At 43.3% G+C, this 19,972-nt stretch overlaps 1 protein-coding gene and 1 long non-coding RNA gene across 4 annotated transcripts in view; one reads left to right on the forward strand and one right to left on the reverse strand.

The window, feature by feature from the left end:
* The first annotated feature begins 80 nt into the window (after positions 1–80).
* LOC119567308 lies at positions 81–15,962 on the forward strand. 2 transcript variants are annotated; one of them, XR_006284698.1, is made up of 4 exons: positions 81–2,677; positions 9,998–10,160; positions 12,886–13,005; positions 13,037–15,962. It is a non-coding gene; the product is annotated as an uncharacterized LOC119567308 (long non-coding RNA). The 2 variants fall into 2 exon arrangements; XR_005227257.2 differs by lacking the exon at positions 81–2,677 and having other exon boundaries at positions 8,566–10,160.
* Positions 15,963–16,444: 482 nt separating this feature from the next.
* Positions 16,445–19,972, reverse strand: part of DARS1 (aspartyl-tRNA synthetase 1) — a 67,570-nt gene continuing 64,042 nt past the window's right edge. For both annotated transcript variants that reach the window (XM_037911997.2, XM_037911998.2), the window contains 2 exons: positions 18,820–18,891; positions 16,445–17,082 (listed from right to left, as the gene is read on the reverse strand). In XM_037911997.2, coding sequence (XP_037767925.1) covers positions 16,991–17,082; positions 18,820–18,891 — 164 coding nt within the window. In that variant the 3' untranslated portion in view covers positions 16,445–16,990. The remainder of the gene's footprint in view (positions 17,083–18,819; positions 18,892–19,972) is intronic.

Consider the following 19,972-nt stretch of genomic DNA (forward strand, 5'->3'; position numbering starts at 1 on the left):
AACTACTCACTCCCCCCTCCCCCCCAAATATGTAGTATTCAGTCTGCTTATAATGGAATATAGGAGTTGGGTGAGGAGCCATTTCAGCATATGTATGACTTATTTAAAGACAAATTTTAAGTAGAACTCTCTCCTAAACTTTTATGGTATTGTAACCTGACAACATTGCTGGTTGTCCGAGTGTCCCCCTCCCCCCGCCCGTGTACCTTGTTGCAGCTGAGCTGGGGTTGGGAAATAGAGGGAGCCTGTCCGCAGCTGCTGGTAGCTGAAAAAAAGCCTTCAGGGTCCTGAATGCTTTGCTGAAGAAGACAGTGCTTCAGCAACATCCAAAAATATTTAAATAAATGGTATTCTATCATGGTTTAACACTGTGATTAAAACTGTTTAGTGGTGACTTTTTTTTTAATTGTGTGATTAACCTCAATTAATTTTTTAATCACTTGACGGCACTAAAAACACCCTCAACATCAACAAACTTCTGCTCTATGGTTTTGGTCTTGTCTACACTAAATTTGCTGTTTTAGGGGGTTGTCACATCCGCATGCATATACCACAACCAGACTGTAACTTACACTTCAGCAGGATTAATACCTGGGTAAAGTTCAGCTCAAGTACCAACATGGATAGAGCTTAATACAGGTAACTCAAATATTCCTCCAAGCACTGTCCCTAATTCCAGTGGTCACTGCTTAAGTGTTCTGTCTAGGTTACTGTCTGCACTCCGTTGTGCATGGATCAACTTGGCTAGAAGTTATGTACCCATTCAACTAGCACTGTGCTGTGGTCTACTCTATACTATTGTATTACAGATTGAATCAATACAAAGTACTTTTGCAGAAACTGCTGTGGTGCCTTCTACCCAAAACATTTTACAAACAGCAACTTAGCCTCAACACATGCCTGTAATGCAGGAAGTTGTCATGACCCCATGTGACACATGTAGAAACTGAGGCACAGAGGCTAAGTGGCACAGTCAGAAATAGAATCCAGATAACCTGCTTCCCCATTCTTGCAGTCACAGACAAATGAAGTGGGTTGGGGAGAGAACATAAAGGCTAACAGTTACATAGAACCCAAAGCAAAATATTCTAAGAGCTGTATTAGGAAACTGTCATAAATATAAAGGGAAGGGTAAACACCTTTAAAATCCCTCCTGGCCAGAGGAAAAACCCTTTCACCTGTAAAGGGTTAAGAAGCTAGGATAACCTTGCTGGCACCTGACCAAAATGACCAATGAGGGGACAAGATACTTTCAGAAGCAACCACCGCCTCTCAGCTTTTCTAATCGATCCAGGTTTGTTGTAGAAAGAGGACTTTTATACAAGGAAACTCTTTCTGGTGGACACCAGGAAGACTGGCATCCTCAGAGACAGTTGGTAGTTCCAACTAAGTACCGGTCAAGCTCTTGAGCTTAGCCCACGATCATCCTAGTGGCCATGCTGGGGTGAACAGGACCAAAGACCGTTTGGGGAGCTCATTCCACTGGGAGGGAATGGGCAAGGATGTTTCTACCTATGTCCGGTCTTGTGAGGTATGCCAAAGAGTGGGAAAACCCCAAGACCAGGTCAAAGCCCCTCTCCAGCCACTCCCCATCATTAAAGTCCCATTTCAGCAAGTAGCTGTGGATGTTCTGGGTCCTTTTCAGAAAAAGACACCCAGAGGAAAGCAGCACATACTGACTTTCATGGATTTTGCCACCCTTTGGCCGGAAGCAGTAGCTCTAAGCAACACCAGGGCTAAAAGTGTGTGCCAGGCACTAGCAGACATTTTTGCCAGGATAGGTTGGCCCTCCGACATCCTCACAGATGCAGGAACTAATTTCCTGGCAGGAACTATGGAAAGCCTTTGGGAAGCTCCAGGGGTAAATTACTTGATTGCCACTCCTTACCACCATCAAACCAATGGCATGGTGGAGAAGTTTAATGGAACTTTGGGGGCCATGATACATAAATTCATAAATGAGCACTCCAATGATCGGGACCTGGTGTTGCAGCAGTTGCTCTTTGCCCTACAGAGCTGTACCACATCCCAGTTTAGGGTTTTCACCATTTGAACTTGTATATGGTCGCGAGGTTAAGGGGCCATTATAGTTGGTGAAGCAGCAATGGGAGGGATTTACACCTTCTCCAGGAACTAACATTCTGGACTTTGTAACCAACCTACAAAACACCCTCCGAACCTCTCTAGCCCTTGCTAAAGAAAACTTACAGGATGCTCAAAAAGAGCAAAAAGCCTAGTATGATAAACATTCCAGAAAGCGTTCCTTCAAAGTAGGAGACAAGGTCATGGTCTTAAAGGCGCTCCAGGCCCATAAAATGGAAGCGTCGTGGGAAGGGCCATTCATGGTCCAGGAGCGCCTGGGAGCTGTTAATTATCTCATAGCATTCCCCACCTCCAACCGAAAGCCTAAGGTGTACCATATTAATTCTCTAAAGCCCTTTTATTCCAGAGAATTAAAAGGTTTGTCAGTTTACAGCCCAGGGAGGAGACGACGCTGAGTGGCCTGATGGTGTCTACTACAAAGGGAAAAGTGCTGGTGGTGTGGAAGAGGTGAACCTCTCCATGACCCTTGGGCGTATGCAGCGACAGCAGATCCAGGAGCTGTGCACCAGCTACGCGCCGACGTTCTCAGCCACCCCAGGACTGACTGAATGGGCATACCACTCCATTGACACAGGTAATGCTCACCAATTAAAGTCCAACCTTACTGGGTGTCTCCTCAAGCTAAAACTGCTATAGAACAGGAGATCCAGGATATGTTACAGATGGGTGTAATCCGCCCCTCTGGCAGTGCATGGGCATCTCCAGTGGTTCTAGTTCCCGAACCAGATGGGGAGATACGTTTTTGCGTGGACTGCTGTAAGCTAAATGCTAGGTTTCAGAGTAACAGCCGTGTTAGTCTGTATTCGCAAAAAGAAAAGGAGTACTTGTGGCACCTTAGAGACTAACCAATTTATTTGAGCATAAGCTTGAGCTGTAGCTCACGAAAGCTTATGCTCAAATAAATTGGTTAGTCTCTAAGGTGCCACAAGCTAAATGCTGTAACTCGCCCTGACAACTATCCAATGCCATGCACAGATGAACTATTGGAGAAACTGGGACGGGCCCAGTTCATCTCTACCTTGGACTTAACCAAGGGGTACTGGCAGGTACCGCTAGATGAATCCGCCAAGGAAAGGTCAGCCTTCACCACACATCTCGGGCTGTATGAATTTAATATACTCCCTTTCGGGCTGCGGAATGCACCCACCACCTTCCAAAGACTTGTAGATGGTCTCCTAGCGGGATTAGGAGAATATGCAGTCGCCTACCTTGACGATGTGGCCATATTTTTGGATTCCTGGGCAGAACACCTGGAACATCTACAAAAAGTCTTTGAGCGCATAAGGGAGGCAGGACAAACTGTGAAGGCTAAGAAGTGTCAAATAGGCCGAAACAGAGTGACTTACTTTGGACACCAGGTGGGTCAAGGAACTATCAGCCCCCTACAGGCCAAAGTGGATGCTATCCAAAAGTGGCCTGTCCCAAAGTCAAAGAAACAGGTTCAATCCTTCTTAGGCTTTGCCGGTTATTACAGACTATTTGTACCGCAATACAGCCAAATCGCCACCCCACTGACAGACCTAACCAAAAAGAAACAGCCAAATGCCGTTCAGTGGACCGAAGAGTGTCAGAAGGCCTTTAACTAGCTTAAAGTGACACTTGGTGGTGGTCGGGGACTCTCTCCTCGGGGGGACTGAGTCATCTATCTGCCGCCCTGACTGGGAAAACCGAGAAGTCTGCTGCTTGCCAGGAGCTAGGATTCACGATGTGATGGAGAGACTGCCGAGACTCATCAAGCCCTCGGATCGCTACCCCTTTCTGCTTCTCCACATGGGCACCAATGATACTGCCAAGAATGACCTTGAGTGGATCACTGCAGACTACGTGGCTCCGGGAAGAAGGATAAAGGAGTTTGAGGTGCAAGTGGTCTTCTCGTCCATCCTCCCCATGGAAGGAAAAGGCCTGGGTAGAGAGCGTCGAATCGTGGAAGTCAACGAATGGCTACGCAGGTGGTGTTGGAGAGAAGGCTTTGGATTCTTTGATCATGGGATGGTGTTCCAAGGAGGAGGAGCGCTAGGCAGAGACAGGCTCCACCTAACGAAGAGAGGGAAGAGCATCTTCGCAAGCAGGCTGGCTAACCTAGTGAGGAGGGCTTTAAACTAGGTTCACCGGGGGAAGGAGACCAAAGCCCTGAGGTAAGTGGGGAAGTGGGATACCGGGAGGAAGCACGAGCAGGAGCGCGTGAGAGGGCAGGGCTCCTGCCTCATACTGAGAAAGGGGGACGATCAGCGAGTTATCTCAAGTGCCTATACACAAATGCAAGAAGCCTGGGAAACCAGCAGGGAGAACTGGAAGTCCTGGCACAGTCAAGGAATTATGATGTGATTGGAATAACAGAGACTTGGTGGGATAACTCACAAAACTGGAGTACTGTCATGGATGGATATAAACTGTTCAGGAAGGACAGGCAGGGCAGAAAAGGTGGGGGAGTTGCATTTTATGTAAGGGAGCAGTATAACTGCTGAGAGCTCGAGTATGAAACTGCAGAAAAACCTGAGTGTCTCTGGATTAAGTTTAGAAGCGTGAGCAACAAGGGTGGTGTCGTGGTGGGAGTCTGCTATAGACCACCGGACCAGGGCGATGAGGTGGACGAGGCTTTCTTCTGGCAACTCACGGAAGTTACTAGATCGCAGGCCCTGGTTCTCATGGGAGACTTCCATCACCCTGATATCTGCTGGGAGAGCAATACAGCGGTGCACAGACAATCCAGGAAGTTTTTGGAAAGTGTAGGGGACAATTTCCTGGTGCAAGTGCTGGAGGAACCAACTAGGGGCAGAGCTCTTCTTGACCTGCTGCTCACAAACCGGGAAGAATTAGTAGGGGAAGCAAAAGTGGGTGGGAACCTGGGAGGCAGTGACCATGAGATGGTTGAGTTCAGGATCCTGACGCAGGGAAGAAAGGAGAGCAGCAGAATACGGACCCTGGACTTCAGAAGGGCAGACTTTGATTCCCTCAGGGAACTGATGGGCAGGATCCCCTGGGAGAATAACATGAGGGGGAAAGGAGTCCAGGAGAGCTGGCTGTATTTTAAAGAATCCTTATTGAGGTTACAGGGACAAACCATCCCGATGTGTAGAAGGAATAGTAAATATGGCGGGTGACCAGCTTGGCTTAACAGTGAAATCCTTGCTGATCTTAAACACAAAAAAGCTTACAAGAAGTGGAAGATTGGACAAATGACCAGGGAAGAGTATAAAAATATTGCTCGGGCATGCAGGAGTGAAATCAGGAAGGCCAAATCACACCTGGAGTTGCAGCTAGCAAGAGATGTTAAGAGTAACAAGAAGGGTTTCTTCAGGTATGTTAGCAATGAGAAGAAAGTCAAGGAAAGTGTGGGCCCCTTACTGAATGAGGGAGACAACCTAGTGACAGAGGATGTGGAAGAAGCTAATGTATTCAATGCTTTTTTTGCCTCTGTCTTCACGAACAAGGTCAGCTCCCAGACTACTGCACTGGGCACCACAGCATGGGGAGGAGGTGACCAGCCCTCTGTGGAGAAAGAGGTGGTTCGGGACTGTTTAGAAAAGTTGGACGAGCACAAGTCCATGGGGCCGGATGCACTGCATCCGAGAGTGCTAAAGGAGTTGGCGGATGTGATTGCAGAGCCATTGGCCATTATCTTTGAAAACTCATGGCGATCGGGGGAGGTCCCAGATGACTGGAAAAAGGCTAATGTAGTGCCCATCTTTAAAAAAGGGAAGAAGGAGGATCCTGGGAACTACAGGCCAGTCAGCCTCACCTCAGTCCCTGGAAAAATCATGGAGCAGGTCCTCAAGGAATCAATTCTGAAGCACTAAGAGGAGAGGAAAGTGATCAGGAACAGTCGGCATGGATTCACCAAGGGCAAGTCATGCCTGACTAATCTAATTAGCTTCTATGACGAGATAACTGGCTCTGTGGATGAGGGGAAAGCAGTGGACGTGTTGTTCCTTGACTTTAGCAAAGCTTTTGACATGGTCTCCCACAGTATTCTTGCAAGCAACTTAAAGAAGTATGGGCTGGATGAATGGACTATAAGGTGGATAGAAAGTTGGCTAGATTGTCGGGCTCAACGGGTAGTGATCAGTGGCTTCATGTCTAGTTGGCAGCTGGTATCAAGTGGAGTGCCCCAAGGGTCGGTTCTCGGGCTGGTTTTGTTCAGTATCTTCATAAATGATCTGGAGGATGGTGTGGATTGCACCCTCAGCAAGTTTGCAGATGACACTAAACTGGGAGGAGAGGTAGATACACTGGAGGGTAGGGATAGGATACAGAGGGCCCTAGACAAATTAGAGGATTGGTCCAAAAGAAATCTGATGAGGTTCAACAAGGACAAGTGCAGAGTCCTGCACTTAGGACGGAAGAATCCCATGCACCGCTACAGACTAGGGACCGAATGGCTCGGCAGCAGTTCTGCAGAAAAGGACCTAGGGGTTACAGTGGACGAGAAGCTGGATATGAGTCAACAGTGTGCCCTTGTTGCCAAGAAGGCCAATGGCATTTTGGGATATATAAGTAGGGGCATTGCCAGCAGATCGAGGGAAATGATGGTTCCCCTCTATTCGACATTGGTGAGGCCTCATCTGGAGTACTGTGTCCAATTTTGGGCCCCACACTACAAGAAGGATGTGGAAAAATTCGAAAGAGTCCAGCGGAGGGCAACAAAAATGATTAGGGGACTGGAACACATGACTTATGAGGAGAGGCTGAGGGAACTGGGATTGTTTAGTCTGCGGAAGAGAAGAATGAGGGGGGATTTGATAGCTGCTTTCAACAACCTGAAAGGGGGTTCCAAAGAGGATGGATCTAGACTGTTCTCAGTGGTAGCAGATAACAGAACAAGGAGTAATGGTCTCAAGTTGCAGTGGGGGAGGTTTAGGTTGGATATTAGGAAAAACTTTTTCGCTAGGAGGGTGGTGAAACACTGGAATGCGTTACCTAGGCAGGTGGTGGAATCTCCTTCCTTAGAAGTTTTTAAGGTCAGGCTTGACAAAGCCCTGACTGGGATGATTTAGTTGGGGATTGGTCCTGCTTTGAGCAGGGGGTTGGACTAGATGACCTCCTGAGGTCCCTTCCAACCCTGATATTCGATGATTCTATGATTCATGTCTGACCCTGTACTAAGGGCCCCAGACTTTGACAAATCGTTCCTAGTAACCACAGATGCGTCCGAGCGTGGTGTGGGAGCAGTTTTAATGCAGGAAGGACCGGATCAAGAATCCCACCCTGTAGTGTTTCTCAGCAAGAAGCTGTCTGAGAGGGAAAGCAACTGGTCAGTCAGTGAAAAAGAATATTACGCCATTGTCTACGCTCTGGAAAAGCTACGCCCATATGTTTGGGGACGGCATTTTCACCTGCAAACCGACCATGCTGCGCTACAGTGGCTTCATACCGCCATGGGAAATAACAAAAAACTTATTCGGTGGAGTTTAGCTCTCCAAGATTTTGATTTTGACATCCAACACGTCTCAGGAGCTTCTAACAAAGTGGCTGATGCACTCTCCCGTGAAAGTTTCCCAGAATCAACTGGTTAAAATCGTCCTTGAGATGTGGAAAATATTGTTAGTCTTTATATACTTGGTAGTGTATTTAGAGGTGCATGTGTCTTATTAACTCTGTTTTTTCCTAGAGCTCCAGGAAGAAATCCCAGCCAGCGTTTCACCCTATCTGTGATTTGGGGGGGTGTCATAAATATAAAGGGGAGGGTAAACACCTTTAAAATCCCTCCTGGCCAGAGGAAAAACCCTTTCACCTGTAAAGGGTTAAGAAGCTAGGATAACCTCGCTGGCACCTGACCAAAATGACCAATGAGGAGACAAGATACTTTCAAAAGCTGGATGGGGGGAGAAACAAAGGCTCTCTCTGTCTGGGTGATTTTTTTGCTGGGGACAGAACAGGAGTGGAGTCTTAGAACTTAGTAAATAATCTAGCTAGATATGCATTAGATTCTGATTTCTTTAAATGGCTGATAAAATAAGATGTGCTGAATGGAATGTAGATTCCTGTTTTTGTGTGTTTTTGTAACTTAAGGTTTTGCCTAGAGGGATTCTCTATGTTTTGAATCTAATTACCCTGTAAGGTATTTACCATCCTGATTTTACAGAGGTGATTCTTTTTACTTTTTCTTCTATTAAAATTCTTCTTTTAAGAATCTGATTGCTTTTTCATTGTTCTTAAGATCCAAGGGTTTGGGTCTGTGTTCACCTATGTAAATTGGTGAGGATTTTTATCAAACCTTCCCCAGGAAAGGGGGTGTAAGGTTTGGGAGGATTTTGGGGGGAAAGACCTTTCCAAACGGGCTCTTTCCTAGTTATATACCTGTTAGATGTTTGGTGGTGGCAGCGATAAAGTCCAAGGGCAAAAGGTAAAATAGTTTGTACCTTGGGGAAGTTTTAACCTAAGCTGGTAAAAGTAAGTTTAGGAGGTTTTCATGCAGGTCCCCACATCTGTACCCTAGAGTTCAGAGTGGGGAAGGAACCTTGACAGAAACCAAAACTCATGAAGCAAAGCCTAGCATCTTCAAGTAAGAAGGATTTCTCTTCAAGGATGTTCCTGGGAAGATTTGTTAGGGCTTGTCTATACAGACAGTCAGTGCACAGCAGACTGGGTTGTAAATGGATAGTGTACTATCTTGCCACATGCTAACTGGATGTGTGGTTCCTGCTACAATGCATTAAAGTTCTGTAGTGTGCTTTGATTTGCTGGTGTTTCACACTGAGTTAGTGCACAGCAGGCTAGTGCATTGTAGTTTTAGACTTCACCTTGCCATGCACATTTCAACAAGCCCTAAGTAACCCCACTTTTTATCACCAGTTCTAAGCAAAGTTTGAGAAGTACAGGATCAGAGTGCAAAGTTAACAGGGGAATCAGTCACACAAACACCATGTGATGTGAACAATTGCAGTACTTTATAATTTTATCAAAAGAGCAGATAAAATGTACCTATCAGTTACCATGATGAACATGAGTCCAGAGTAGGAAAATCAAACAAACAAAAAACACCACTAACCCATCATAAACCCCAGTAGAGCTACCTGTAGGATTATCAGTTTTGCTGGAGATAAACCAAATATGAACATAATTAAGTGTTACAGTAAATGCACATGGGAGTTTTTGAAAGAGTTGATAAGATTAAATACCTGTAAGGTGAACACAGGAGGTATTAAAGGTTTTACAGGAATGTTTTAACTCCTTTCATGCCAGTTCCACATTGAATGGGCAATTGCTCTAATGTGTATGTGTGTTGGGCAATCATGATACATTATATTATACTTATTCTTGCCTACTTATGCTAAGGCATATATCCCACAATGCTCCAGGACAAGTATAGCTCAGCACTTGGCTTATGCAAATACAAAAACTGTCAAAAGCTAAATAGTTGAGCATTATGTTCTAAAATGTAATATCTAGAAACAAAGGTACAGGGAGTTTCAAGGAAATAATGTAAGACGTATGAATGCTTTGTATTGGGGAGTATCTACATGCCCCTTCATGTTTGGAATTTAATATTCAGTAGAAAAATAGGAAAGTACAGGAAGCACCAAAGACAAAGCTGGCACAAGCTAGCTAGTTCAACTGTAAGTGATGTGAACAGGATTCTGTAACTTGTATACAACCATCCTATGAAAAATGGCTAGTTTAAGGGGGAATTTGGAATGCACATCTTCTGTGTAAGATGAACTAAACACATTGTGAGATTTCACTTCCTGGGAAGTATTGGCAATGTATTAACTCTTTATCCTGTTCTATACTGTATTGTCTTTAGACAGTACATTTGACTGAGCTTGGTTATTTAGTGTCTTGAATGTTCTTAATATCGAATTGCAAGTATAGTCAATTAGTTGGCTGTACACTTTTCGTCAATAACTGCCATGAGTAACAGTATTTAGAGCTTTTTTTCTTTTTTAATACATAGCTGGATTTTGGGGCTGCTGTTGCTTGTAACCAAGAAAAATGGAAACTGGCCAGTCTGTCAGTAAATCCTTGTGTGTTCAGAGTGGGTGATTGGACTCTATGCTGTTTAGTTCATCCTTAAGCAAACATCCAGGTCCTTTAACACAAGCAGCCAATATGAACAGGTAGTAATATGAATCAGTGCATCTGGTGAAATATTAGGTTGTATGTTCTAAGAGTGCCTTTTATAGTAACATACACGTTCGCAAAGTCCGGTCAAAAAGGGGACCTGGCAGCATCTGGTCAGATCTACTGGCCGGACACCAAAATTCGGGTTACTGAGGGCATGGGAGGTGCCAGGTCATCACCTGCACCAGTCCCTTCTCAGCTGGGGCCATCTCCTACCTGCATCTGACCGCTGCAGCTCCCAGCTCCAGCTCCGCAGGCGAGTCCCACCAAACCTTGAGGGGGTGGGGGAGCACTGAGTGATGGGGGAGGGGGAAAGAGGAACAAAGTGGGCAGGGGGGGAGGGCAGCAAGGCCTCGGGCAGAAAGAGGTGAGGCAGGGCAGGTTTCAGCACTCCCATGGAAGTGTCCAGTTTTTAAGTATTACAAAGTTAGCAATAACTATCCCACCTCTCCCCAAAATAAACAAACCATCACATTGTTCAGTGTGTGTGTGTTACACTCCTTCCCCCATCTTGGGTCTGCTGTGTCTAATTAGATCAGGGGAGGGCAAACTATGGCCCGTGGGCTGGATCCGGACCGTCAGGGCTTTCAGTCTGGCCTGCGGGATTGCCAGCACCATGGTGTAGCGGGGCTAAGGCAGGATCCCTGTCTGCCCTGACCCCACACCTCTCCCAGAAGTGGCCAGCACTATGTCCCTGCAGCCCCTGGGGAGGGAGGAGGGGCAGAGGGCTCTGTGCGCTGCCCTTGCCTGCAGGCACCACCCCCCGCAGCTCCCATTGGCTAGGAATGGGGAACCGTGGCCAATGGGAGCTTTGGGGGTAGTACCCACAGGTGAGGGCAGCTTGCAGCAGAGCTGCCTGCCCTGCCCCACCCCCAGGAGCCACTGCCGGACATACTGGCCACTTCCAGGAACAACATATGGCCAGGGCAGGCAGGGAGCCTGCCTTAGTGCCACTGCCATCCCAGAGCTGCTCAAGGTATGTGGCACCGGGCTGGAGCCCACACCCCAAACCACTCCTGCACCCCAAGCCCCTGCCCTGAGCCCCCTCCTGCACACCGTACCCCTCCCTGCACCCCAACCCCCTCCAACACTCTGCACTCCTTCTGCACCCTAACCCCCTGCCCTGAGCCCTCTGCTGCACCCTGCATCCCTTCTGTACCCTAAGCCCTTGCCCTGAGCCCCTTCCTGCACACCACACCCCCTCCCACACCCCACCCCCTTGCCCTACATTCATGGCCCTGAATGCAATTTCCCCACGCAGATGTGGCCTTCGGGCCAAAAAGTTTTCCCACACCTGAATTAGATTGTGAGCTGTTCAAGGCAGGGACTGCCTGCTGCTCAAGGCACTAGCATGATAAGTAATAAATAAAAGTTTTTGATCTGACAAAAACGTAAGCAACTATGCAAACTGTTTGCTTTTTATCTGTATGCCATTAACATTATCTACCTTATCCAGCTACACTGATCTTTGGTATAAAATTTAGGCAGTACATTTCTCTCGCACTGAAAAGTTTATGTTTGTATTCTGTATGATCTCAGTCATTCTTTAAAGGCCATCCCTTGATGCTGTGGAAGTTAATGTTTCAGTAACATGAGACAGCAACAGAACAAAGGTATCATGGCACTCTGCCATTATTTGGAACATTAGTGGAACCTAGTCTGTCCCCTCTTCTCCACCATATTTTATTTCAGAATTCAGGAAGGGGATCGTCACTTAAGATGAGTAATTTCCATCGGTTTCCACTTCTGACCTCAATACACTAGATTGGTAGAAGAAGCAAATACATTCCCCACCGTGGACGATGTTTATTTTGTTAGCAGTGTAAACACTGACCCTGTGTGTCAATGTGAAGTTAAAGAAAAGCCATGACATTAGAAATTAGCAGAAAATGCATAAATTAGTTGAGACTTATTTGGCCTGTTAATGGCTACTACTCTTGTAAAAGTCATCCACATATAACTTTATAATGTGAATACTCATGTTATGTGGACATTACTCATGCTAATATCCAACTCTCCAACTTTTGGTTCTCATATGTAGAAGGGCTTTAAGTCTTCTAAAAAAAAAACATAAGCAAGTTAATGGAAGCTGCGTACTGCTTCCCAAACCCTCCTCACACCACCCATGCACTGTCATTACAAACTGAACCCTTGACCAGATTCTAATAGTGGACAGATGTTCAGAAAAAACAGAAGTGCACTGTGAAAGTTAATTTAGAAAAAAAAGGTGACCACTAAGACCAAGAGATTCTCACAAGCAGGAGAACAAATACTTGCAGATGAAGAGACTACAAATGAACAGAAAACAGGCTAGATGGGAAAGGAAAACAGAAGTTAAATAAAAGGACTAACATTCCCATGTGTATAATAGTGCATTTAAAGGAAGCTAATCTAAATACATTTCTTCTTTTAACTGTGATTTTTGGAGCGAAGTATTCTATTTCTCTGCCTCATCTGACACTTGGCTGGAGATAGGACTGAGTAAAATGGTTAAGAAAACAAAACTCAAGCCAGGTAGCTATAATTAGGCAGGACCAGTGCAAGCATGAATGGGGCAGTCAGAGGGGAAAAAGGAATAGGGATATCAAAGCCAGCTACCCTCTTAATAAAATGCACCAACTTCTCTTGCTCTTAATGTTCAGAGCAACTTTCAATAGCACTGTGAACTGGTTTTTGCTTCCTAATATGAGACTGGTTTCTCTGCTAATTTATTGTCTACAGCAGTGGTCTCCAAAGTGGGGTGCGCCAGAGGATCCCAGGGGGTGCGCGGCAGGAGGAGCATCGCCGGACGGCACTCCGCTGTTGTTTTTCTTCGGTGGCAGCTCTGCATGCCTGCAGCAGGTCTTCCCCTCCGGCGGCACGCCTGCAGTAGGTCTTCCCCTCTGCTTTCTTCAGTGCCACCGTGGGGGTGCGTGATCCAAAAACTTTGGAGACCACTGGTCTACAGGATAGTATGCCTGGCAATACTCCTAAGTGGACTGTCCTTCTGCTGGGCAGATTCAAAGGCAATTCAGAGCTGTCAATCAGGAAGCCCACTGCTCTGTAGGTCCACCCCATAACTTCATGCTTCTGACTGCTAAAGTTGAATAAAGGAATGGAAATATTAATAAAGTTTGCTTCTGCCTGACTTCCTGCTGGCAAAGGCAGGACTCTGTTTCTATGCAGCCAGGGGATGATCTGCAGAGCCTGGGCTCGCTGATTGTCAGCTTTGAATTGCCTTTGAATCTGCCCAGCGTGACAGAGAACTTTCTTATGAAGAATACAGATGTGTTCTCATAAGAGAACTAGCCCCTAGGTTTACTTTGTATTAATATTTTAGAAGCAAAGCAAGTTTTACAGAGGCTCTGTGGCTATTTCTCTCTAATATCCTTTCTGATTCTGGAATGTTTGACTAGTTACACATGAGACTTTGATGTCCTTATATATATTTAAGAATACAAAAAATAGAAGTCTGGATTGGAATAAAGGAAGCAGTCATGCAGATCAATGTTTAACATTTTGGGATCTTTCCCCAAAATTGGTGGAAATTAAGGATTACACACAATTAGTTTTTCTAAATCTGCTATACGAGATTAAATATTTATCAAGACAGCATCCATACAATTGTAGGAGAACTATTTGTAAAGTTTTAACTGTATGTTATAATAAAGTGTTTTACACCCAAACTTACCTCCACATTAAAAAAACCCCATCACCAGAGCAGAATATAAATCTTAATGTAGAAAGTATTTGTTCTTGTGAATTATTTTTTAGGCAGCCAAGAGGAAATTGCACGTAAAGGATTATGCATATAGAGGAGTCCAGCCTCACATCCTAAATATGGCCCTAGTGTAGCAAGTGTGAATAAACTGAACTGAAACATGAGCTAGGACAGCTCCTATGGAAAAACAGATACAGCACATTGCCAGAGAGTACCCACAGTGATTACATGGTATGTATGCACCAAACATGCTGCATACTTACATGGCTAAAGGAAAAAAAGGCAACCTGCATTTAATTCTTTCTGAAACATAGTCTTTCCTCAATTTGTTTTTGGCACAAAACATGAGGCAGTGATTGTTATCACAAATGGGGCTTCCAAAAAAACCTGTCACCCAGACACATTACCAGCTCTCTATGAGAAAAGTTAATTGAATTTGATTAATTCCCATTGGATTAGCTGAATAAACAACTCTTTTGAAGCTAGTAATAAATCTGTAATAATCAGCTGTATTTATAATCCATGTAGCTTTGTTAAATACAACTGGGACACTGTAACAGATTTTAAACATAAATTAATAATTCTGGGAAAGTTCCAAAGTAAATCACCACAACAGCAAAGCTGTGCAGTGTATTCTCTGAATTGCATGACTTCTATCAAAGCTTTTGGCATCTTAAACTGATAATGTTTTATTAGAGAACTCCCTCACAAAACATTCAAGGTTAAAGCCTTGTTAGATGGCAATTGCAAAAACTGATTAGCCTTTTTGAAAAATGCTCCACAGCTGCACATAATTTGATCCTTGTATTATAACCAGTATCTGCTTCCCCAGGCACTTTATAGATACTAAGTGTTGTTGCCATCTTGATTTTAAAGTTCCTCCTACAGAAGGCTCTCTAAACATGTTAAATGTTAAGGCCAACATTTTATAACGGGTGGGCAAACTTTTTGGCATGAGGGCCATATTGGGTTTCCAAAATTGTATGGAGGGCCGGCCCCTGCTCCCATCCACCTCCCCACGCTTCTTGCCCCCTGCCTCATCCATTTTACCTTGTGAGTGAGGCTACTTCAGATAATAGCCTCACTGAATTATGTTTCTAACAAAACAAAATGCTCATTCTGAAGATTTTGTGAGTAGACATTTCATATATACAAAGATTAATAATTTTAATTTATTTCATTATAGAAGGCAATGCATCATTCTGAGAAGGAACAACTGACCTTGGTAGGCTTAAAAAAAACAATAAACTATTGAGAGATGAAAAAAACCAATCTCAAGCAAATTGGTTTTGTTTTTTTTAAACTGATCAGTGTTAGAAATAAGGAAGAATATGACTAAATTGCTCCATAAACTGATGCTTGTGGGCTATAATCAATCCTAATTTGAATTTTTTTCCCTATATCTACATGGGTTGTTTAAAAGTAAAGACTAGTTAATACAAGAGCTTTCAGGCGGTAACACTGTGTTGGGGAAATAATTTACAAGTTTAAAAAATGAACAATAAAAAATATAGTTTTTCAGTTCTATGTATCAGAGATGCAAAACAGTGGCGGAATGCTCAGTTCGTCCTGCTCATGGGAGTTATAATTAACAGAACACAATATTTATTGCTCACATTATTCTCCTGTGTTAAAATGATGGTGTAAATATGTTAAAAACTTTCTCCCTCTTTTACTAATTATTCTATAAGGACCAGACACTAAGAAACCAGCTCATGGGAATCTCTTTTTAAAATTCATTTTCTACGCATTCCTCTTGAAATGTTTTTGCTGATTTCTCCTCAGATATTCCTGTTTCGTATGTTGTCAGAAGCTTTACCTTTAGAGCACCCCTTTCTGGGTGCTTCTTTTGCCCCAACACCTTTCTCTTGCAGCAGGATTTGCTATAGTGTTGGTCCAAAGAGGGGGCTGTGTCCCCTGAGTTGTAAATATCAGGGAAGCAGTTCCTTCCTCCCTCCCTGTACAGTTCTGTAACTCACAAAAAGTCCAGCTTTGCCCTATTCTCCTTGCAAGGCAATGGGGTCAGTTGTCAGGGCTGGGTTTCTAACCCCTTGTCAGGCTGAGGGACCAGGCTGAGTTTCCTGGGCTCTAAGTAAAAGAAGAAAATAAACAAGGTAAACAAGGTCTATCTACTTATCCAGAGGGTCCAGGCAGCAGAGAATCTTAAATGTCTTTTCTAGTCAGCAGTCCCTGCTCTGTGGGTTTAGGGAGTTCTGCGAACTAGCTCTGCATCCCCCTTACTGGGTTTAGATACTCACTTTTAAGGAGCTGGCCTTCTCCTGGTGGAGCAGGCCTCACAGGTGTGTGGGGTTGGAGCTGACTGCCCAGAGTAGGTCTTTAACCCCTTCCTGACAGGGACAGGGCAGGTTCCTACCACATACATGGGTAATACACACACTATCTTAAAACCAAGAGTGGTCCCATTGTCTTTATATTACTTTCTGAAGGAGTTATATACAAAAAGAAAAAAAAAATAAACCAGTTAAACTTCAGGTGGTTGTAGCATCTCTTTCCAAACAACTTCTGTATGCTCAGGATTATTTTCTATTAACCCAAAGAAAAAAAGACAGATACGGTACAGATAATTTACTTTGAGTTTTACTGCAATCTATTTTTACAATTTAGTATGAACACTTTTAGTTAAGAAAGTTCAACTTTTCACCTGCTTTTCATAATACTCAGTTTATCATGCAAATTAGTTAGCAACTTGCTACTTTCTGCCTGCTTTTTAGGTTACCATTGTCTACAGTTATTGTTTAAACTTCAATCAAATACTGCACTATAGGATATACAGTCTTTTTGCTGTAAGTTAAAAATTCATATCTTTGTAATCTTTATTGCACAAACAATTTATTAAAACTGAAGTGTTTAGAAACTTACTAAGTAATGCATTAGTATAACGTTAACTGAACGTAAGTATTACATAAAAAATGTACACACACCTATTGCAAAGAGTCCAGATTTATTAAAATACTTCCCTTTAAACAGATGGTAGTGAAGGATTCAAAATGTTATTGTCGTGGCACTTCAGTAGATTTGACTTCCTTATTTTAGTGCATATTACAAGTAGTCGGGGTATAGGCTGATCAATAGCAGGGGACTGGAGGAAGCTTTCAGACAGATGTCTTAAGGAGTTAGTCGTTTGGGATCCCGAGGGAACATGGAGGTTTGACGAACATTGCTCAGTCCCAGATAGAGCATAGTTACTCTTTCCAACCCTGCAAAAATTAAATCCAGTCTAGTCACTCATTAGTTTCTAACTCTTGACAACATGAACACACAGTTAACAATTCTAACAAGCTTTATACACAGCAGAGTAAGGACCAACACACAATAGGGCATACAACTGCTCTGAGGTATCAGTATAACTGACTACAAAACGGAACTAGCACCATAAAAAATGAAAGTTTCCCAACACCACACACATTCTGCCATGTGTTACTCTGCCTCATAAAATTAGTTACTGTGTACCTGGATTGGGCTATGCACACTAAGTAGGTGAGCACTAAAGGACAAAATGGAGCCCCAACTTCATTGGGAGCCTCTGGGTGCTACAATAAATAAATAAATAAATAAATAATAAAGATGGAGACGAGAGAAAAAAATGAGGGAGACAGGAGTGCTGTCTTAAGAACATAGTAGATGCCAGTACACATCCGAGCAGTCTCTGACAGTGTCTAGTACCAAATATTTCAGGGCAAAGTGTCAGAAACTTTAGTAGACAACTATGGAATAACCTATGCTGAGGGGAAGTTTCTTCCTTATCCCGTAGTGGTTATAGGCAATTTAGAACTCATACCTACTACTGGATGTAGCTGAAATTATTATTCCTTCCAGTGTGCAGTATTGTGTATTTATAAACGCTGAATTTTATGTACCATCATGCTGCCCATTCACCTAGCTTTTTTAGGTCTCTCTAAAGTTCCTCACAGTCTTCTCTAGAGATAATTATTATGTTGGTCAGGACATCAGCAAATGCTGCCACTTCACTGTTCAAGCTGCCTTTCCAGCTCACTGACAGTTGCATCTTACATAAAGCCCTCTCTGCAATGGGTTGCTTACAAATTTCTTATAAATCTAATTACTGAGGAAAATATCTGATTTAGAAATTTTTCTGAAAATTTGTTTAGAATTTTCTAAATTCATTTTACAAAGATAAGACACCCAGGCAAAGAGAGACCGGAACAAAGAACATTGGTTTCGGGCACTTATTGTGTTTAGGACACATATAGAACTCTATTTCAAAATGCATGAATAGGTTACATTTTGCTGCTGAGACCAGTGTGTGCAATTGCAAATTGCTGTGCTTAACATGCATTTTAAAATTTAATGCTATACACTTCGAAAAATTCTCTCATTTTTGTTCACTTTAATATTTAAAATGCTCACACATAGGAAGCCCCTAAACCTCAGTATCTTTGCTGAACAAGTAGCTGCAGCCAAAGCTGATCAATGAGATTCAGCTGAGTAACTTCACCATGAATAAAATAAAAGCAATAACTGGTTTTTCCTGACTTCAGAATGGCTTCATCAAAAACAATGAGGGGCCTAGAGCCTCCACTATCTTTATTCACTTTAAGTCAGTTATAATAAATCATACGAAGTAGAGTATTTCTTTATTAAAGTTGGAAATAAGAATGATCAATGTGACTAACAAGTGATTTATTCTTGTGCTCATGTTTCTTTGAACCTTGGCAGATTATTCCCTCAATATTTTCCATTTTATGAAATTACTAATGCTCACAATTTAAGCTTTTTTCCTTAAATATTCTTAGATAAGGAGCTTACGATGTTGCTCACCAAGGCCACACCATACATCCAGGTTAACTTTTTGAATTTTATTCTGAACACTTGATTGATTACTGTAATCATAAATAAAGTTACTTGAGACTGACCATCTGAAGTTAAACTTGGGCTGGAATCTAGCAAAAATAAAATCAAGGCAGATACATTACCTATCCCACCACCTGCATGGGGAGGTGCACCATAACGGAAGGAATCAATGTAAGCCTTTATTTTCTCCAAGTCTAGAGAAGAAAATAATTTTTATTTTCATGCAGAGCTAATGTTTTATCTTACTAATATACTCAAAGAAGCCCAAAGACTAAATGCTTGGATGTGTCTATAATGATTCTACAAAACAAAAACTGGGCAATGAAGCTGTGAAACCAGATGTCAGTCTGTAGCTATCAAACAGATGTAAATAATGAAGCACTGTCTGGAAGCTATGACTTTATATGGAATATTCTCTTTAATTTATGAAACTCCATGAAGTCCCCTGATGTGATTTACTTGGGGAATGCCTTTTATAGTGGAATGACAGCTAGGCCTCTACTGTACATCATGGCGATCTTAACCCTTACAGAGCTGAGGAATATAATGGAACATTCATGCTGGTACACTATACTGAGGAGCTGAAGCTCAGTGTACCCTCTTCAGCTTCTCTGTCTCCTCACAGCCACCAGCAGGAGACCTCTCCCAGCTGCTGTTCCTTACCTCCAAGATAGATGCACTGCCACCCTACTTGCTACCCTTCACAAAGTAGCCCGACTCAATACTCACCTCACCTCTGCTGATTCACTTCTGTTTTCCACGCATTCTCTTCTGTCTCCCTCTATTATTCAGGCTGCATCCATGCTGATTCCCTCCCCAGTTCCACTGATGGATGTTCCCTACATGACCCATTTCCCCTCTTACTGGTTCAAAGCCCAAGGGTCACCAACAGTGGGGAGTTGCACTGAAAGTGGTATACCAGAAATCAGCATGACTTCACAGCTGCAGGTAACCATGCCAGGGTGGGACTTGCTCTGGTAAGAGTGCCCTGTCTGTTGCTGCAGAAGGCCTTCCTACTTCCTGTACTCTCTACAGCTCTTAGAAAATAGTTTATACGTTTTTCATAAGGATTAACAATATAATGGATTACAAATGGTTAAATTAGAAATAAATTAGTTAATGTGGTGCAAGAGTCAGTATTACTATTGCAATATTGCACCAGATTATGATATCAAACTGTCCCAAAATCTTTCTTGAAAGGTATAAAAAAAACATTCAGAACTCCCTTGATGCAAATGATTCAGACAAGGAGTATGCCTGTCATGCCTGAAACTA

Source organism: Chelonia mydas, chromosome 11, assembly GCF_015237465.2.
Source record: "Chelonia mydas isolate rCheMyd1 chromosome 11, rCheMyd1.pri.v2, whole genome shotgun sequence".
NCBI classification, from domain to species: domain Eukaryota; kingdom Metazoa; phylum Chordata; order Testudines; family Cheloniidae; genus Chelonia; species Chelonia mydas.